The sequence below is a fragment of the Bos grunniens genome, chromosome 23, assembly GCF_055505025.1.
Source record: "Bos grunniens cultivar Pamir isolate PY7600 chromosome 23, Bosgru_T2T1.0, whole genome shotgun sequence".
Classification (NCBI taxonomy): domain Eukaryota; kingdom Metazoa; phylum Chordata; class Mammalia; order Artiodactyla; family Bovidae; genus Bos; species Bos grunniens.
The window spans coordinates 21,490,949-21,507,183 of record NC_141187.1 but is presented as its reverse complement, the minus strand read 5'-3'; the positions used below and the strand labels follow the sequence as shown (position 1 = coordinate 21,507,183).

Below are 16,235 nucleotides of genomic sequence, written 5' to 3'. Positions count from 1 at the left end.
TAGTCCCGTCTGACTTTTTGCAACCCCATGGACCGCAGCACGCCAGGCTTCCCTGTCCATCACCAACTCCCCAAACTTGCTCAAACTCATGTCCATCAAGTTGGTGATGCCATCCAACCGTCTCATCCTCTGTTGCCCCTTCTCCTCCAGCCTTCAATCTTTTCCTAAAATCTGGGAAAGATTTTATATATAGTGGTGTGTACATGTCAATTCCACGCTTCCAATTTATCCCTGCCCTCATGTTAAACCCTGGTAACCATGTTTGTTTTCTATATCTGTAACTCTATCCCTGAGCTTGTCTATCATAACACTTAACAAAATTTAGAATTATATATATTTATATATAGTGGTTATTTGTTTCTATTTTCCTTGCCTTCTCTATCAGCATGTAAGCTCTATGTAGGCAAAAATCAAATCTGTTTGATCTATTCCTACAGACCTAAGGTCACCCCCACAGAGTAAGCTCTGAGTGACTGAACAAATATATCTCATTTTTCTTTCCACATCATCACTGTAGAGATGGAAGCATCGTTGTTGGGTATGAAGTTGTTGGTTCCAGTGGCACATCTGAGCTCCTGTCGGGCATTGAGCAGATGGTTGAGAAAGCTAAGAAATATCTGCGCCAGCTGTATGCACTTGAAGAAAATTCTTTCAGAGTGTTCGGAGAAGGTAAAGCTGGATTCTGTAGAATTAGGTTACCTGTATATGGGCTCAGATCCTCAGTCATGTGGGACTCTTTGTGCCCCAGTGGACTGTAGCCCGCCAGGTCCCTCTGTCCATGGGATTTTCCAGGCAAGAATAATGGAATGGGCTGCCATTTCCTCCTCCAGGAGATCTTCCCAGAGCAAGGATTGAACCTGTATCTCCTTCATCTCCTGTATCAGCAGGTGGATTCTTTATCACTGAGCCACCTGGGAAGCTCCAGGGAAGTAGGTTGTGGGAGCCTAATTAGTAGATTATGTATTGGAGATGTTCCCAAAACAGAATTGTTCTAAGACTGACTTTATCAAGCAGCTGTTCCCTCCCCCGCCCAACTCCCGCCAGGATGAAACTCAATTTCAGCTGACTATTTCAGACTATTTCAGACTCTTGCTCATGGGTGATCTGACCTCTTATTCTTAATGTAAATGTCATGCAAGACTGATTCACTGCAGGCTCTGTTGGAAATGACTCAGCAATAGTTTACTGGTGTCCATGTTGAAAGAGCCCTGGGGCTGATGACATTCCTAAATTATAATCCAAGGGACCCAGGAAAGAATGTTTTTTTTTTTTTTTTCAGGTCTTTCACATACACAAACACACACAGAAATACACAGGCACACACACCCCACTTCGTTTCTTCAAATGTTTGAAAAATTCTTTACATTCAGTTTCAATCTCTCTTACCAAGATTTTTGCCACTTTCAACATCTATCCAACAAATATTTACTAAGTGTACAAAGAGCTTAGACACTTACGACAGAGCAGTGGGGAAAAGAAACAAAAATCACAGCCCTTGTGGTTCTTTCTTCTCCCAGTCACGATCATGGTAAGAACCTATTAGGAAGGGCCTGGTGCAAGGGGAGCTAAGTGGTTGGTCATGATGTGAGGGGAACAGAGTAGGACATGTCACCCCCAAATGGCAACTGCCTATCTTTTAACCTTATCATGCCTACTTTGTCCCATAGTATCTTGAAGCTTATCTGGTATTCTAGCATGCCCTTAAAGAGGGTAAATATTTTCTAGGAGCGATCACACCTTGGCTTGTTTTCAGTGAATACTTACTATTTGATAGCTCACTAAAAGTCAGATTGTTGGCCTAGACTACATACCTGGAGGGAAAGGGGGCCAGCCTTGGGGAGGGCAGAACATCAGGAAAGAAGAAAAGGGACTGATGGGGGTAAAGATGGGCATCAAAAATAAACTTCTTCTACTCCTGAATTTTGCCTAGGTTTGGCTCTGAAAATATGACTTCTAAAGCACTGCTATTAATACATAGTTTATAGAGAGTGTCAAGACATTCTTCTACTGTGTTTCTATTCTTTTCTCTATTTCTCTGTTTCTATTGTTTTCCAGCCCAGTGTAACAGCATTGCCTTTGGATTTGGGTCTGAGAATGACGAGTACACTCTTCCCTGTAGCCTCGGCTACATCGGAAACATCACAGTCAGGTGCCAACCCTCTGGGTGGCATATCCTTGAAGAGATGTGTGTGCTCTCTGAGCTGGAAGAACTGAAGAAGGTAAAACAAAAAAAAAAGGCATTTCCACTTTGCAGACTTGCCCTGCTTTTGAGTTTCACAGTGGGTGTCTCCAGTGAACCCTCCTGGGGGTAGGTAATATGTATCAGTTTGTCTCGTTGGTCAGATGTCGGTGACGTCAGACCCTGGGAAACCCAGGAAGTGTAAGCATGAGTAGTGAGCCTAAGTGGCAGCTGAGAATGTCAGAAATGTCAGATTGGATGGTTTTCAGGGGAGGGTGCTGTAGAGGTGTGAATCAATGTGGTGGAGGGCTACTATAGATGGCAGAACAGCAACTAAATCCAGAAAGCCTGGGAATTAAAGATCTAAGTGAAGGTGTTAAGTCAGAAGCCATAACCTTAGTGCAAGTGAAGATGTACATGTGTTAGAAATGGGGGTAGGGAGTGGGTCAGCAAGAGGTGAACCATATAGAATGAGAGAACTGCAATGGCTCTCTAGGGCCATGCACCTTACCAATTTCCTTCTATAGACTGGAAAAGGAGAGAATAGGGGGCTAATGGTCCCTCAGGTAGCAACAGTGTTGAACTAGAAATGTGGTCACTGGATTAGGGCTATGACCTTCATATGATGCTCTCTTAGGAAGATTCAAGTACTTAAGACTTGATAAATAGAAAAATGCAAGCAAATGGTGAGGAGTTAAAACTCAGTTAAAAGGGACTCCAAGACCAGTTCACAGATATGGTCCTGCAAATAGACCTTCATAGTGAACAGGGCTTCAGTTCCAGCTAGAGACCCCACTTCAGAAGCAGAGAACCCCCCATGGTATTCACCAAGGGACTGTGGAAGCTTTACCCTCCGTTTCTGGACCTCAGGTTCTTATCTGTAAACTTGGGAGGGAGGTCGGAGCAGGTGACTTCTGGGGCTTATCCTTATTCTTGCTGTCTTTGCTTCAGCTCTGGACATAAACCATAGCTGGGACTAGGCCACCCCAGGGTATAAGGACAAGCAGATCCCAGGTGCTGAGGCAGAGTACAGCTCTGTCAACTGAGAAGAGTAAAAATGAAAACAGGGATCTGGGTTCCTGGGTTGACAGGCTTTGAGTAAGGAGAATATCCCTTCTAGGTGCCTTCCAAATTAGCTCAGTGTTGTGGAAGCAGGTAGGAGCCTCAAGGAAAAAGTAAAACCCCAAATCCAGTGACCAAGTGTAGTCAAATCTCCACGTACATCCCTTTAAATCCTCTATAGCAGTGGTCCCTAACCTTTTTGGCACTAGGGACCGATTTGGAAGGCAGTTTTCTCATGAACTGGGAGGTAGAGGAATGGTTTCTGGGTGATTTAAGCACATTACTTTATTGTGCACTTTATTTCTATTATTATTACATCAGCTCCACCTCAGATCACCAGGGATTAGATTCTGGAGGTTGGGGACCCCTGCTCTACAGGGATTTCGCAGCATAGTAAACGGATATAACACTTAGTGCCAAGCAGACCATGCCTTTTCCACTTCCTAGCGGGGTACTGTTTGGAAAGTCACTGACTCTCACTTCAGGTTCTGTATAATTAGGGTAATAATTTATATAAAAATACTTTTTAATGAAACTCTTCAAATTTTAATTTCCTTAATCAAAATGAAAATAATCATGGTACCTCCTTTACAGGGTAGTGTAAGGAAAGCTGAAACTCCAATACTTGGGCCACCTCATGCGAAGAGTTAACTCATTGGAAAAGACTAATGCTGGGAGGGATTGGGGACAGGAGGAGAAGGGGACGACAGAGGATGAGATGGCTGGATGGCATCGCTGACTCGATGGACATGAGTTTGGGTAAACTCCGGGAGTTGATGATGGACAGGGAGGCCTGGCATGCTGCAATTCATGGGGTCGCAAAGAGTCGGACATGACTGAGCAACTGAACTGAACTGAACTGAACTGAAGGATTAAATCAAATCAGTGAATCCCCAGTAAAGCATTTAGAACAGTGTATGGAAAATAGCACTGAATGACAGCCACCGTAGTGTTAGTGTCATTGTTATATGATTATCCTAGGTTATCATGCACCATACAAATGTTAGTTATATGTGGCCATGAAACTGATATAAGTCTGATGAAGCACAAGCACTACATTGTTTCCTAGAAGGTAACTGTTTCTGTTGCTAGAATTCACGTGAGCTGGCCCGCAACAGTACTGACGCAGAGGCAGCTGTGTCGTCTCTGGTGCAGAAGCTTTCGATGGTCATCCAGCAAAGCCCATCAACCACAGCTGGGAACCTGGCTTCCGTGGTGTCAATTCTGGGCAATATCTCATCTCTGAGAAAAAGCTTCACGGTGTCCAATTCAACAATGGAGGTAAAGTCTGCGTGAGCTGGAACGGCTCACTTTAAATGCTCGATCGGGTAGGAGGAATGGCAGAAGCCCCAGTTGATGAGATGTTGTTGAAAAGGACCAAAGAGTCATGTAACAGTCTTTGTGTGAGCTTTGCTGCTTCCTCTGCAATGTATAAGAATCCCCAGGATTCAATTGTGTGTGTACAAAGTAAGAGGGAGCTGCCTCCAGGCAGGCCGCCTGGGTGGCACCTGGCTAAGGGAAAGGTGTAAGTCTCTGCCCTACATGACACTGAATGATACAGGTGCCAACTTTTTGATACTTAATATTGAGTCTGTAGTTTTTCCTTCCTGTGGCTATAAACTCTGACTCTAGTATATTATATTTAGTATATTTTAAGAACTCCATTTCTTGAGTGGGGAATTCATGATTTAGTTTGGATATTTTAAAATTAACTTTAAAAAGTCCTCAAATAAGACATGCTCACTATAAGATATGCAAATAAACAAAAAGAAAAATAAGTGATATGTAATCTTGTCACTCTAGAATGGCCAACTGCTTACATTGTAGGTGTTATCTCAGTGCCTAGAAGATTGACAAGGGACGCATAGCAGGTACTCAAGAACTATTTGTTAAATAAGTGTCTTTCCAAAAATTTTGGATGTGTGCATTTTATATGTTAAAGCATATAATATTTTACAAAATTGGGTTTTATATTATGTATACTGTTACATAATCACACAATGGTCCTTAACTATATAAGGTGAACATTATATGTCAGAAGTGACATTAAATGTGAATAAGTTAAACTCCCTGAACCAAAGATGCTCAGATTTGTTTTTTTCAAAAAGTCTGACTATGTACTGTTAATGAGACCAAATAAAACAAAATGACACACAAAAAAAGCTAAAAATGAAATGAAGGGGAAAATAGAGCTGCAAACACAAACCAAAAGAAAGCAGAGATTGCTGAAAGCAGTAAAAGAAACCCACTATGGGATTTGAGCCAGGAGTCACAGAGGGCTCAGGGTGAGACTCAGCTAGAGTGACAGATGCCCACAGCAGATGCCTGGGGACCAGAGCTGTTAAGAGTGAGTAAGGGTCCTGGGGGAGAAAACATTGCCCTTCAGGGATGTTTGGAAAAGGAATGTCTTAAACTAAGAATGACCCTTAAAACCCACAACTCAATTCAAGGCTTCCTTGTTGCATGTCCAGGGTTTAAGAATTTTTGTTTTTTAGTTTCCTCTGTTAATGTCATAAATATACATGAATTAAAGCTTGAACATTCGTGACATGAATTTAGAACTTCTGATGTTAGTAAAATAAACATAATATGGGAAAGGAGTTACAAAGAACGTCTCACTCTTGGACCCTCAGCCTGAGGAGTCGTGCAGTCCTGTTTGCTATCTCAGAAGCAAGAAATGCACATTTTTCAGCCCCCATTGCAGCATTCTCCTCCTTCATGCCTAAACCCTGTTTGGCTTATGAATTCCTGGGACGTGTTCACCCTGGAACTGACGTGATTCTGTGGATCTTTTTTCCTTAGCCCAAAGCTTTCCCTGTGTGGAGCACCATGCTATATTTCACTGCTAAGTTTTAATGTGTGATCCTTGATTGAGCTAATTCTCTGGGCAATTTTCTTGAGCTTAAGATTAAGGACTATCCATCCACAGTCCTCTGACCAGTTTACTCAAAATCCAAATTGACTTTCATCCTTGTATTTTAGAATGTCATCAATATAGCTGATCACATCCTTAATTCAGCTTCGCTAACCAACTGGACAGTGTTACTGAAGAAAGAAAAGAATGCCAGTTCCCAGTTACTAGAATCACTGGAAAACATCAGCACTCTGGTACCTTCGACAGCTCTGCCTCTGACTTTTTCTCGAGACTTCATTAACTGGAAAGGGATTCCAGTATCTGCAAATCTCAGCAATCAAGGTTACAATTATGAAACTGAATTTCCCCCCCAAAATACCCCCAGTCCCATCACAGGCCATGTGTCTATTGGGCCAGGACAATTCGAGAAGCACCTTCTACATACTATCATCAGCATGACCTCCTTGACCCTGGGGAACATTCTACCCATTGCTGAAAATAACAATGCTCAGGTTAATGGGCCCTTGATATCCATTATTATCCCAAACTCTTCCATCGATGAAATTTCCCTGACTTTTTCTAAGATGAAATTGAATCTGAGTCAACCTCAATGTGTGTTTTGGGATTTCAGTCATTTGCAGTGGACAGATACCGGCTGCCACCTAGAGAATGAAACTGCAAACTTGGTGACATGCCTTTGTACTCACCTGACCTCCTTCTCCGTGCTGATGTCCTCTATTGTCCCCCCTGCCATCGCCCCCATTGTGAAATGGATCACCTTTGTGGGACTGGGGGTCTCCATTGGAAGTCTCATCTTATGCCTGACCATCCAAGGTCTGTTTTGGAAGCAGGTCAACAAAAACCAAACCTCACACAGCCGTCACATCTGCATAGTGAACATAGCTCTGTGCCTCCTGATTGCAGATGTCTGGTTTATTGTTGCTGCCACGGTGGACACAAACTCTGGCGTCTGCACAGCTGCCGTGTTCTTTTCACACCTTTTCTACCTCTCCTTGTTCTTCTGGATGCTTCTGCTCGGGTTCCTGCTGGCATATAGGGTGATCTTTGTGTTCCATCACATGGCCACATCTTTGATGGTGGCTGTCGGGTTCTGCTTGGGCTACGGGTGCCCTCTCATTATATCCATCATCACCTTGCTGGTCACCCAGCCCAGCGATGGCTACAAAAGGAAGGATGCATGTTGGCTTAACTGGTCCGATGGGAGCAAGCCTCTCTTGGCCTTTGCGGTTCCTGCCCTGACTATTGTGGCTGTAAATTTGGCGGTGGTGCTATTAGTTCTCACGAAGCTCTGGAGGCCAGCTGTTGGAGAAAGGCTGGCCCAGGATAACAAGGCCACTGTCAAGCGCATAGGGAAGAGCCTCCTCGTCCTGACCCCTCTTCTGGGGCTCACCTGGGGTTTCGGCATAGCAACAATGGCGGACGGCCAGAATCTGTCTTGGCACGTTATTTTTGCATTTCTCAATGCATTCCAGGTAAGAACAATGAGAATAGCCTATTGTATAGTCAGGTAACTGGAGTGTAGAGAATTGAGGATGGGAAGACCACTCTGGAGATGATCTCATCTCCCTGCCTCCAGCAGGACTATTACAAACAAAACCGCCTGCAACAGTGAACAGAAGAAAAAGATCCATTTTTTTCCCCAAAAGTAAATATTAGCCTTCTTCAGTAATCCATTCCAGTGTTTTAAATGTTTGAATTCGCGTAGCTAACACTCATCTCCCTTGCTGTTGACCCAGTCCTCTTTGTCTTGTGCTGATCTCTGTGAAGGCACACAGGGAAAGGGAAATAAATCTAGAATACTTTTGGAGTCTGAATGGTGTAAAGGAAGTCCCTAGTGTGCCACAGAGCAGTGCCTGGCCAACTGCAGGCAGCACTGTTTTTGTAAATAAAGTTTTATTGGACCACAGCCACACCAGTTCATTTGCATAGGGTCTGTGGCTGTTTCCCTTACATGGACAGAACTGAGCAGTAGTAAGAATCTGGATGACCTGCAAAACCAGAAATATTTACTCTCTGACTCTTTAGAGAAAAGGTTTGTGGACCTCTGCTGTCAAGCACGGGTTTTACACGCCATGATCAAGGAGTGTTCAGCAAGTAGGCGGGCAAAGTATTCCTTAGATTTGGAGAATCTGGAAGAGAGCCCTCAATCCTGGTTCAAGGAACATTGGCTGGGTCTCTTAACGCTGAACAATGTCTCAGGGTAGTGGCGGTTAAATGTTTGTACTCTGGAGTTAAATAGCTGTAGGCTCACATATGTCATGTTATCCAACTGTGTGACTGCTAACAAGTTATTTAATTTTTCTATCCTCAATTCTTTTATCTGGTAAGTGAAGTGAAGTGAAGTCGCTCAGTCATGTCTGACTCTTTGCAACCCCATGGACTCTAGCCCACCAGGCTCCTTGGTCCATGGGATTTTCCAGGCATGAATACTGGAGTGGGTTTTCATTTCCTTCTCCAGGGGATCTTCCCGACCCAGAGATCGAACCCAGGTCTCCAGCATTGTAGGCAGACACTTTACCGTCTGAGCTACCAGGAAAGCCCCTGGTAAACAGGGATAATACTATCATCTGTGTGCTCTGGTGCTGGTGCTCAGTTGTGTCCAGCTCTTGAGACCCTGTGGACTATAGCCTGCCAGTCTCCTCTGTCCATGGGATTCTCCAGGTGAGAATACTGGAGTAGGTTGCCATTTCCTACTCCAGGGGGTCTTCCCCACCCAGGGATGGAACCCAGGTCTCCTATGTCTCCTGAATGGGCAGGTGGATTGTTTACCACTCTGCCACCTGGGAAACCCAATTATTACCTGTATCTTAGAGTAAATACGAGGGTTCAGTGAGATCATTCAGCATTTAGCACTGTGCCTGGCACAGAGTAAGTGGTCAGTAAAGGCCTCCAGAAAGCAGTTGGTTCTCCACCTACTTCAGCAAACCAGGATATGTTTAGTGGTGGCACAAGGACTGTCATGGAGAGCACACACCTCATGGTGACAGGGTTAGGGAGCTTTCGTCCAGGGCCCTTGGTGACGTGCTGTCTGAACAGGCAGCAGCTGAGGGTGCTCCAACCAGGAGGAGGAGTTCAGGGTCCAAGAAAGATGCTGCCGAGGATTCCCCAGGGGCTGGACTTCATGGAAAGCGTGCTGATATAGTCAATTTCCTCCACTTGGCCTTGGACTTCAGAGCCGGCTGACATCATAAGACGCTGAGTTGGCATTTCTTTAATGTCTAAAGAAAGCCTAAGACACAAAAGCAAATGGAAGTTCTTTATTTGGGGTTTAGGATGACACAAAGGGGAACATGAAGCTCCATGTGTGTTTCAAACTTTATTTACTCAATAATTTAATTAGCAACAACAACAAAAATGTTTGAGTACTTTGTGTTAATTCAGGCACTGTGGAGGTTTCATCGTATCCTTGTTTTCAGGGAACCCACAGCCAATAGGGGGACAGACAAGGAAATAATTTCAATGTTGGAGAATAGAATAGAATAGTAATAATATGAAAACTTTCTTTTCTGGAAATGGAAGAGATAATGCATGTGCTTTATTCCTTCATTTAAAGGGTCTTTTCATCTTGTGTTTTGGAATTCTCTTGGATAGTAAGGTATGTGTATTCATTTCTCTCTTCCTCCTTTAACCCAGGAATCTAATCCCTTCCCTTCAGTTCTAAGGTCCTTATTCATATATATAAGAGGTTAGACCATGAAAAACTTTTTTTTCATAAAAAAGTTCTATAATTTTACAAAAGGCAGGTTCAGTCAGCATACAAAGAAACTGAACACTCTTTGCTGATAATGGAGCTATAGTGAATCAACCACAGCATATAATGTGACCACTGTAGAAAAAAGGGGGAAACTTGATTTTACTTTCAAATTTTGACTTGGCATAATTAGCCTGCAAAAAAACTTTCCATATGCTGGAAAAGCCTATTTATTTCTATGTTTCTAGAATTTAATATAGTAAATATTTTGTAGCCTCTAACATGAAATAGAATTCTTAATGAAGGATGACTAATGCAAGTAAAAGATAGTAGAAAAAAACTTATACTACTTTTATTATTTTTCCAAGCTTTTAGCAATTCTGCCGAGAGAAGTAAAGATAGTAAGTTAATAAATGTAGCCTTTGTTTCAATAAGAAGATAAGGATATTTTATAATTATTATAATTGTTGTTGTACATGCCCCCAAATCCCTGTTTACAAAGAAGTAATTTACTTTCTTCTGGATTGGAAGGAAATAATTAAATAAAAATAAATAATTCCGTGGTTTTCACCATTTAGTCAGTGAGGAGACTCTTCACTTCAAAGATAAACTTCAAGTCAGCAATTATTGCCAATTACTAATGTCTAGAATCTGAATTATTATAGCTTTTGGTACTGTTATTTTTTGTTTCATTCTAAATTTTTTTATAAGAAAAGACATAAAAGAAAAATCCTTTCATCAGGTCCCTATGCTTATAGTCTATTAAATACCGCTGGGAAATACTATTACTAAATAACAATTTTACTAGTTTTGTATTTGATATGTCTATGTATGACTGCATATGGGTAGCTCCTCAATATATCTTTTTTGCCCTATAGCTGCGACAGCTGCTGCTCAACAAGTTGTCTCCTTTAAGCTGTTGGGACCAGACATCAAAGGTAATTATCTCCTGCTACCATGGAGGCAATTTGTGAAGTTCTGTACTTTTTACACAGTCCCACAACAGGCCCAGTTTTGTGTAAACCCACTTAAGTTTCTGTTGCCATTATATTCCTGGTATCTGGCATGACGTCCAGCAAACAGTTAATATTCACCAGAAAGTTTTTCAGTGAGTGAGTGAATGAATGAATTCAAATGTGTGGAAAGCTTCAAAGATGCTCAGGCATGGGGGTCTGCAGTGTTCTTGTGAGCAAATTCATTTGAAGTGTATCACTTGTTGTAGTCTGACTTGTTTTCCAACATCTAGAATCAGTAGGGTCCTTTTCTCTGCCTAACTTTCTGCCTAATCTCCTGTAGACCCGTTTTCCTTCTCCAGAAAAGCAGAGTGGAAAGTCTTCATTAACTTCTAATATAAAAAATTCTCTCTTTGAATTTTCTGTCTTATGCTGGTATAACAAACTTTGTCCCTTGCAATTTTAGCTCTTTAGTCCACAAACTGCCAAGTTTGTATGGAGACAGGATTTCTGTTTTCATTCTTTGCCACAAAAGTGCAATCCATGTAAGGAACCGTACAGTTAGAAACAAAAGTACTTGCCTCCCTATTTTGTATTTTTGACATTACCTCATACTTTTATCTTTCAGTAAGACATGGAGGGTCTTTCAGAAAGGATTCTAAAGTAGAAATTTCTGTGTCTGATAAAAATCAACTGACCTAAGTGTGTGAAAAAAATACATAGATATTTAGAGGGTTTTTTTTTTTAATATGGGATAATATAAACTTTTGAAATAAAGAAACAGTGAGGCAATCCCATCACTTCATGGCAAATAGACGGGGAAACAGTGTCAGGCTTTATTTTTGGTGCTCCAAAATCACTGCAGATGGTTATTGCAGCCATGAAATTAAAAGACGCTTACTCCCTGGAAGGAAAGTTATGACCAACCTAGATAGCATATTCAAAAGCAGAGGCATTACTTTGCCAACAAAGGTCCATCTAGTCAAGGCTATGGTTTTTCCAGTGGTCACGTATGGATGTGAGAGTTGGACTGTGAAGAAAGCTGAGCGCCGAAGAATTGATGTTTTTGAACTGTGGTGTTGGAGAAGACTCTTGAGAGTCCCTTGGACTGCAAGGAGATCCAACCAGTCCATTCTGAAGGAGATCAGCCCTGGGTGTTCTTTGAAAGGAATGATGCTGAAGCTGAAACTCCAGTACTTTGGCCACCTCATGTGAAGAGCTGACTCATTGGAAAAGACTCTGATGCTGAGAGGGATTGGGGGCAGGAGGAGAAGGGGACGACAGAGGATGAGATGGCTGGATGGCATCACTGACTCGATGGACATGAGTCTGAGTGAACTCCGGGAGTTGGTGATGGACAGGGAGGCCTGGCGTGCTGCAATTCATGGGGTCGCAAAGAGTCAGACACGACTGAGTGACTGAACTGAACTGAACTGAACTGAGGCAATTAGTTTCTGGCGTTAAAGTAACTTTCCTAGGTCTGCATTTCATTGGAGAGTGCTGTGAATTAGGATCCATGACTCAGGAATTGAGAGACCTGCTCTGTATTTCTGACTCTGTAGCCAACTGATTGTGTGATCATAGGAAAGTCACTTAGTACATTTTGGTCTCATATTCTCAAACTGTAAAAATTCAGTGTTGGACTAGTTGCTCAAAGCAGAAGTTCTAATGCTCTGTGATTTTAATTGTATGTCTTGATAATTGTATTGTCTTGAAGAACTAACATGCCTTGAGCCAGAAAATGTGAAATTAATGAATCATTCTCTGCTATTAAGAAAAGAAGGTTCATTATTAGAGAAATACAAATCAAAACTACAATGACGTACCATCTCACACCAGACAGAATGGCCATCATTGAAAAATCTGCAAACAATAAATGCTGGAGAAGGTGTAGAGAAAAGGGAATTCTCTTGCACTATTGGTCAGAATGTAAATTAATACTGTGGAGAACAGTATGGAGATTCCTTTAAAAACTAAGAATAAAACTACCATGGCTTCCACGGTGGCTCAAACTAAAAAATTTGCCTGCCAATATGGGACATCCAGGTTCCATCCTTGGGTCAGAAAGATCCACTGGAGAAGGGAATGGCAACCCACTCCAGTATTCTTGCCTGGAGAATGCCATGGACAGAGGAACCTGGCATGCTATACTCCATGGGGTCACAAAGAGTCAGATACGACTAAGTGACTAACACTTACACTTTTCTAAACTACCATATGACTGAACAATCCCACTAGTGACCTGAGAAAACCATAATTGAAAAAGACAAATGTACCCCAAAGTTCATCGCAGCACTATTTACAATACCTAGGACATGGAAGCAATCTAAATGTCAATCAACAGATGAGTGGATAAAAAACATGTGGTACATAGGTACAATGGATTATTCAGTCAGTTCAGTTGCTCAGTTGTGTCCGACTCTTTGCAACCCCATGGACTACAGTACGCCAGGCCTCCATGTCCATCACCAACTTCTGGAATTTACTCAAACTCACGTCCACTGAGTCGGTGATGCCATCCAACCATCTCATCCTCTGTCGTCCCCTTCTCCTCCTGCCCTCAATCTTTCCCAGCATCAGAGTCTTTTTGAATGAGTCAGTTCTTTGCATCAGGTGGCCTAAGTATTGGAGTTTCAGCTTCAACATCAGTCCTTCCAATGAATATTCAGGACTGATTTCCTTTAGGAGGGACTGGTTGGATCTCCTTGCAGTCCAAGGGACTCTCAAGAGTCTTCAACACCACAGTTCAAAAGCATCAATTCTTCGGCACTCAGCTTTCTTTATAGTCCAGCTCTCACATCCATACATGACCACTGGAAAAACCATAGCCTTGACTAGATAGATGGACCTTTGTTGGCAAAGTAATGTCTCTGTTTTTTAATATGCTGTCTATGTTATAAAAAACATAACTTTTCTTCCAAGGAGTAAGCGTCTTTTAATTTCATGGCTGCAGTCACCATCACAATGTCACAGTGGAATATTTTTCAGCCAGAAAAGGAATATGTTTGAGTCAGTTCTAATGAGGTGGATGAACCTAGAGCCTATTACACAGAGTGAAGTAAGTCAGAAAGAGAAAAACAAATATCAAATATTAACACATATATATGGAATCTAGGAAGATGGTACTGATGAATCTATTTTCAGGGCAGTGATGGAGTCATAGATGTAGAGAACAGACTTGTAGACACAGTGGGGGAAGGAGAGGGTGGGGTGAATTGAGACAGTAGCCTTGAAACATACACATTGCCGTATGTAAAATAGAAAGCCAGAGGAAATTTGCTGTATGATACAGGGAGCCCAAACGCAGTGCTCTGTGACAAGCTAGAGGGGTGGGATGGAGTGGGAGGGAGGCTCAAGAGGGAGGAGACATGTGTATGTTATGTATACCCATGGATGATTTCAGGTTGATGTATGGCAAAAACCAACACAGTATTTTATAATATATCCTCCAATTATCCTCAAATCAAAAGTAAATTAAAAAAAAAAAAAAGGAAGGAGTTATAGCCTGTGTGACTGCATTAAAGACAATCCTTTAGTAAAGTAAGACAGGACACCCCCACCCTACAAAGCAGGGAGTCAGAATTTTCCTCATTGGATAATCAAAGAAAGAAAAACACTCAAAAGTAGAATAAAGCAAACCCAAAAGTAAAGATTCCCAACAGTGTTTTTTTCTCCCTGTTTCTAATATAAAATGTTCACTTTTCAGAAGGCAGCCATGGTCAGTGAGGGCTTTGCATCTTCTCCATTTGTATTCCTCCAGTTTCACTTTCTGGAGAAGGCAATGGCAACCCACTCCAGTATCTCTTGCCTGGAAAATCTCGTGGATGGAGGAGCCTGGTGGGCTGCGGTCTATGGGGTCGCACAGAGTCAGACATGGCTGAAGCGACTTAGCAGCAGCAGCAGCAGTTTCACTTTCAAATTAGGTGACAAAAATAAGATTTTTGTCTTCTGAGTAGGTGATAAAAATGAGATTTTCATCTTCTAAGAACATTTGGTCGAAGAAAAGATGAGCATTTGTAATCTTTTGAGGGAATCTGAATAAATAAGGAAGCACGTGAAAGAATACTTTGAATACCTAAGTAACTTGGTTTCCTTTGGTGCAGCAGAAGTTATCAGATTCATCTGTCACACTCAGATTCGAAAAGCCTTTCAACCCATTCCAACAGAAAGGTGAGTAAAAACAGACCAAAGTTTCCAAAGGGTAGGAAGAAAGAATAAGCATCTGTCATGGGTAATTCACTTTAGATTCTGATCAAAATTCTTTGAATTTCAGATAAAGTTCAAGTGTCTTACCTTGAAAAAGCATTTCCCACCCCAAATGCTCAATGTGCTCATTCAAAAGCTTTGGGTCCTATTATCACTGCTACCAACCAGTCTGAAGGCTTATGTGGGCAGTGGTGGGGGATAATATGTTATTTGTGTAATTAAAGGTCTTAGGGTTAAAATAAAGGAATGTGGAGCTATACACGACAAAAGTTGCACCAAAATCAGCCTGAGGGCTTTTAATAAATCTTTTTACCTTTTTGGACATTGATTCCTCATCAGTAAAATGAAAAACTAAGAGACCACTAAGGTTCCTTCCAGCAGTAACATTCAGTGGTCTCAAACCTATATCTCATCCCCCAGGATCTGAAAATGTGGGGTTTCTCTTCTCAAATGAGAGAAATATGAGAGATGTAAGCTTCGATGGCATTAATAAAATGCTGTCTACCCTCACTTCATGAGACCGTCCAAAATTGTAAAGAATTGCATAGGCTTACTCTAATTTTGATCTTAGCTTGTTCCAACATAACAGCAATAATTCTTATCCTCTTTTTCCCCTTTTAGGCTGCTACGTATTTTCGTATACTAGCGAATCCTCACACGACATCATGCTAACTCAGTTTTCATCAGCTGAACAAAGCGGAGAATCCTAAAATCAAGGATAATTTTTTTTTTTTTAGTAAATCGACACTCAGAGCTCAATGTCAGTGAAGAAATGATATTCAATGGAATTTTCTGATTTAAAAATCTGGGAATAAAATAAAGAGCTTTCAGCAGCTTCATGACCACCATCTTTTATCTTCAATTAAATGGAGAGATTGCCTTCTGTAAGGTTTGATTTAAAGGAATTGCTTCATAAATGTAGAAGATTAATTTTGTGTCAGAAATTTTGTCAGTTGTACTAGCTTCTCACTGCCACAAACTGTGGTTTCCTTTTTCATAAATTAGCATTATGCATGTGACATTTCCAGTTATCTGATTTGGAATAAGGAAATGTCATGAAATCACTTTAAATACATTGATGGACCATGTTTACTTTCTTATAAAAAAATCACTGGTGAAATTTCCTAGAGAAAAGGCCTTTTCTTCCTCAATTTCTAGTCAAATTTTATGCATGTTAATTGTTTTTTAGATTCAGTCACTGAAGTTTGAAGGTTAATCAGAAGCAAAATGGAAAGTGTCCATTTCAGACAGCTTTGCAGCCCTGACTTA

At 41.5% G+C, this 16,235-nt stretch overlaps 1 protein-coding gene across 10 annotated transcripts in view; it reads left to right on the top strand.

The window, feature by feature from the left end:
• The window catches only part of ADGRF1 (adhesion G protein-coupled receptor F1), a 97,232-nt gene extending 81,431 nt beyond the window's left edge, over window positions 1-15,801 (top strand). For 4 of the 10 annotated variants that reach the window (XM_086372029.1, XM_086372032.1, XM_086372026.1 and 1 more), the window contains 8 exons: window positions 518-669; window positions 2,056-2,219; window positions 4,334-4,522; window positions 6,224-7,588; window positions 9,670-9,711; window positions 10,686-10,745; window positions 14,864-14,930; window positions 15,588-15,801. In XM_086372029.1, coding sequence (XP_086228155.1) covers window positions 518-669; window positions 2,056-2,219; window positions 4,334-4,522; window positions 6,224-7,588; window positions 9,670-9,711; window positions 10,686-10,745; window positions 14,864-14,930; window positions 15,588-15,676 — 2,128 coding nt within the window. In that variant the 3' untranslated portion in view covers window positions 15,677-15,801. Of the gene's footprint in view, window positions 1-517; window positions 670-2,055; window positions 2,220-4,333; window positions 4,523-6,223; window positions 7,589-8,574; window positions 8,778-9,669; window positions 9,712-10,685; window positions 10,746-14,863; window positions 14,931-15,587 lie in introns of all 10 variants that reach the window. The other 6 variants (XM_086372034.1, XM_086372033.1, XM_086372030.1 and 3 more) reach the window with 3 other exon arrangements.
• The last annotated feature ends 434 nt before the right edge of the window (window positions 15,802-16,235 follow it).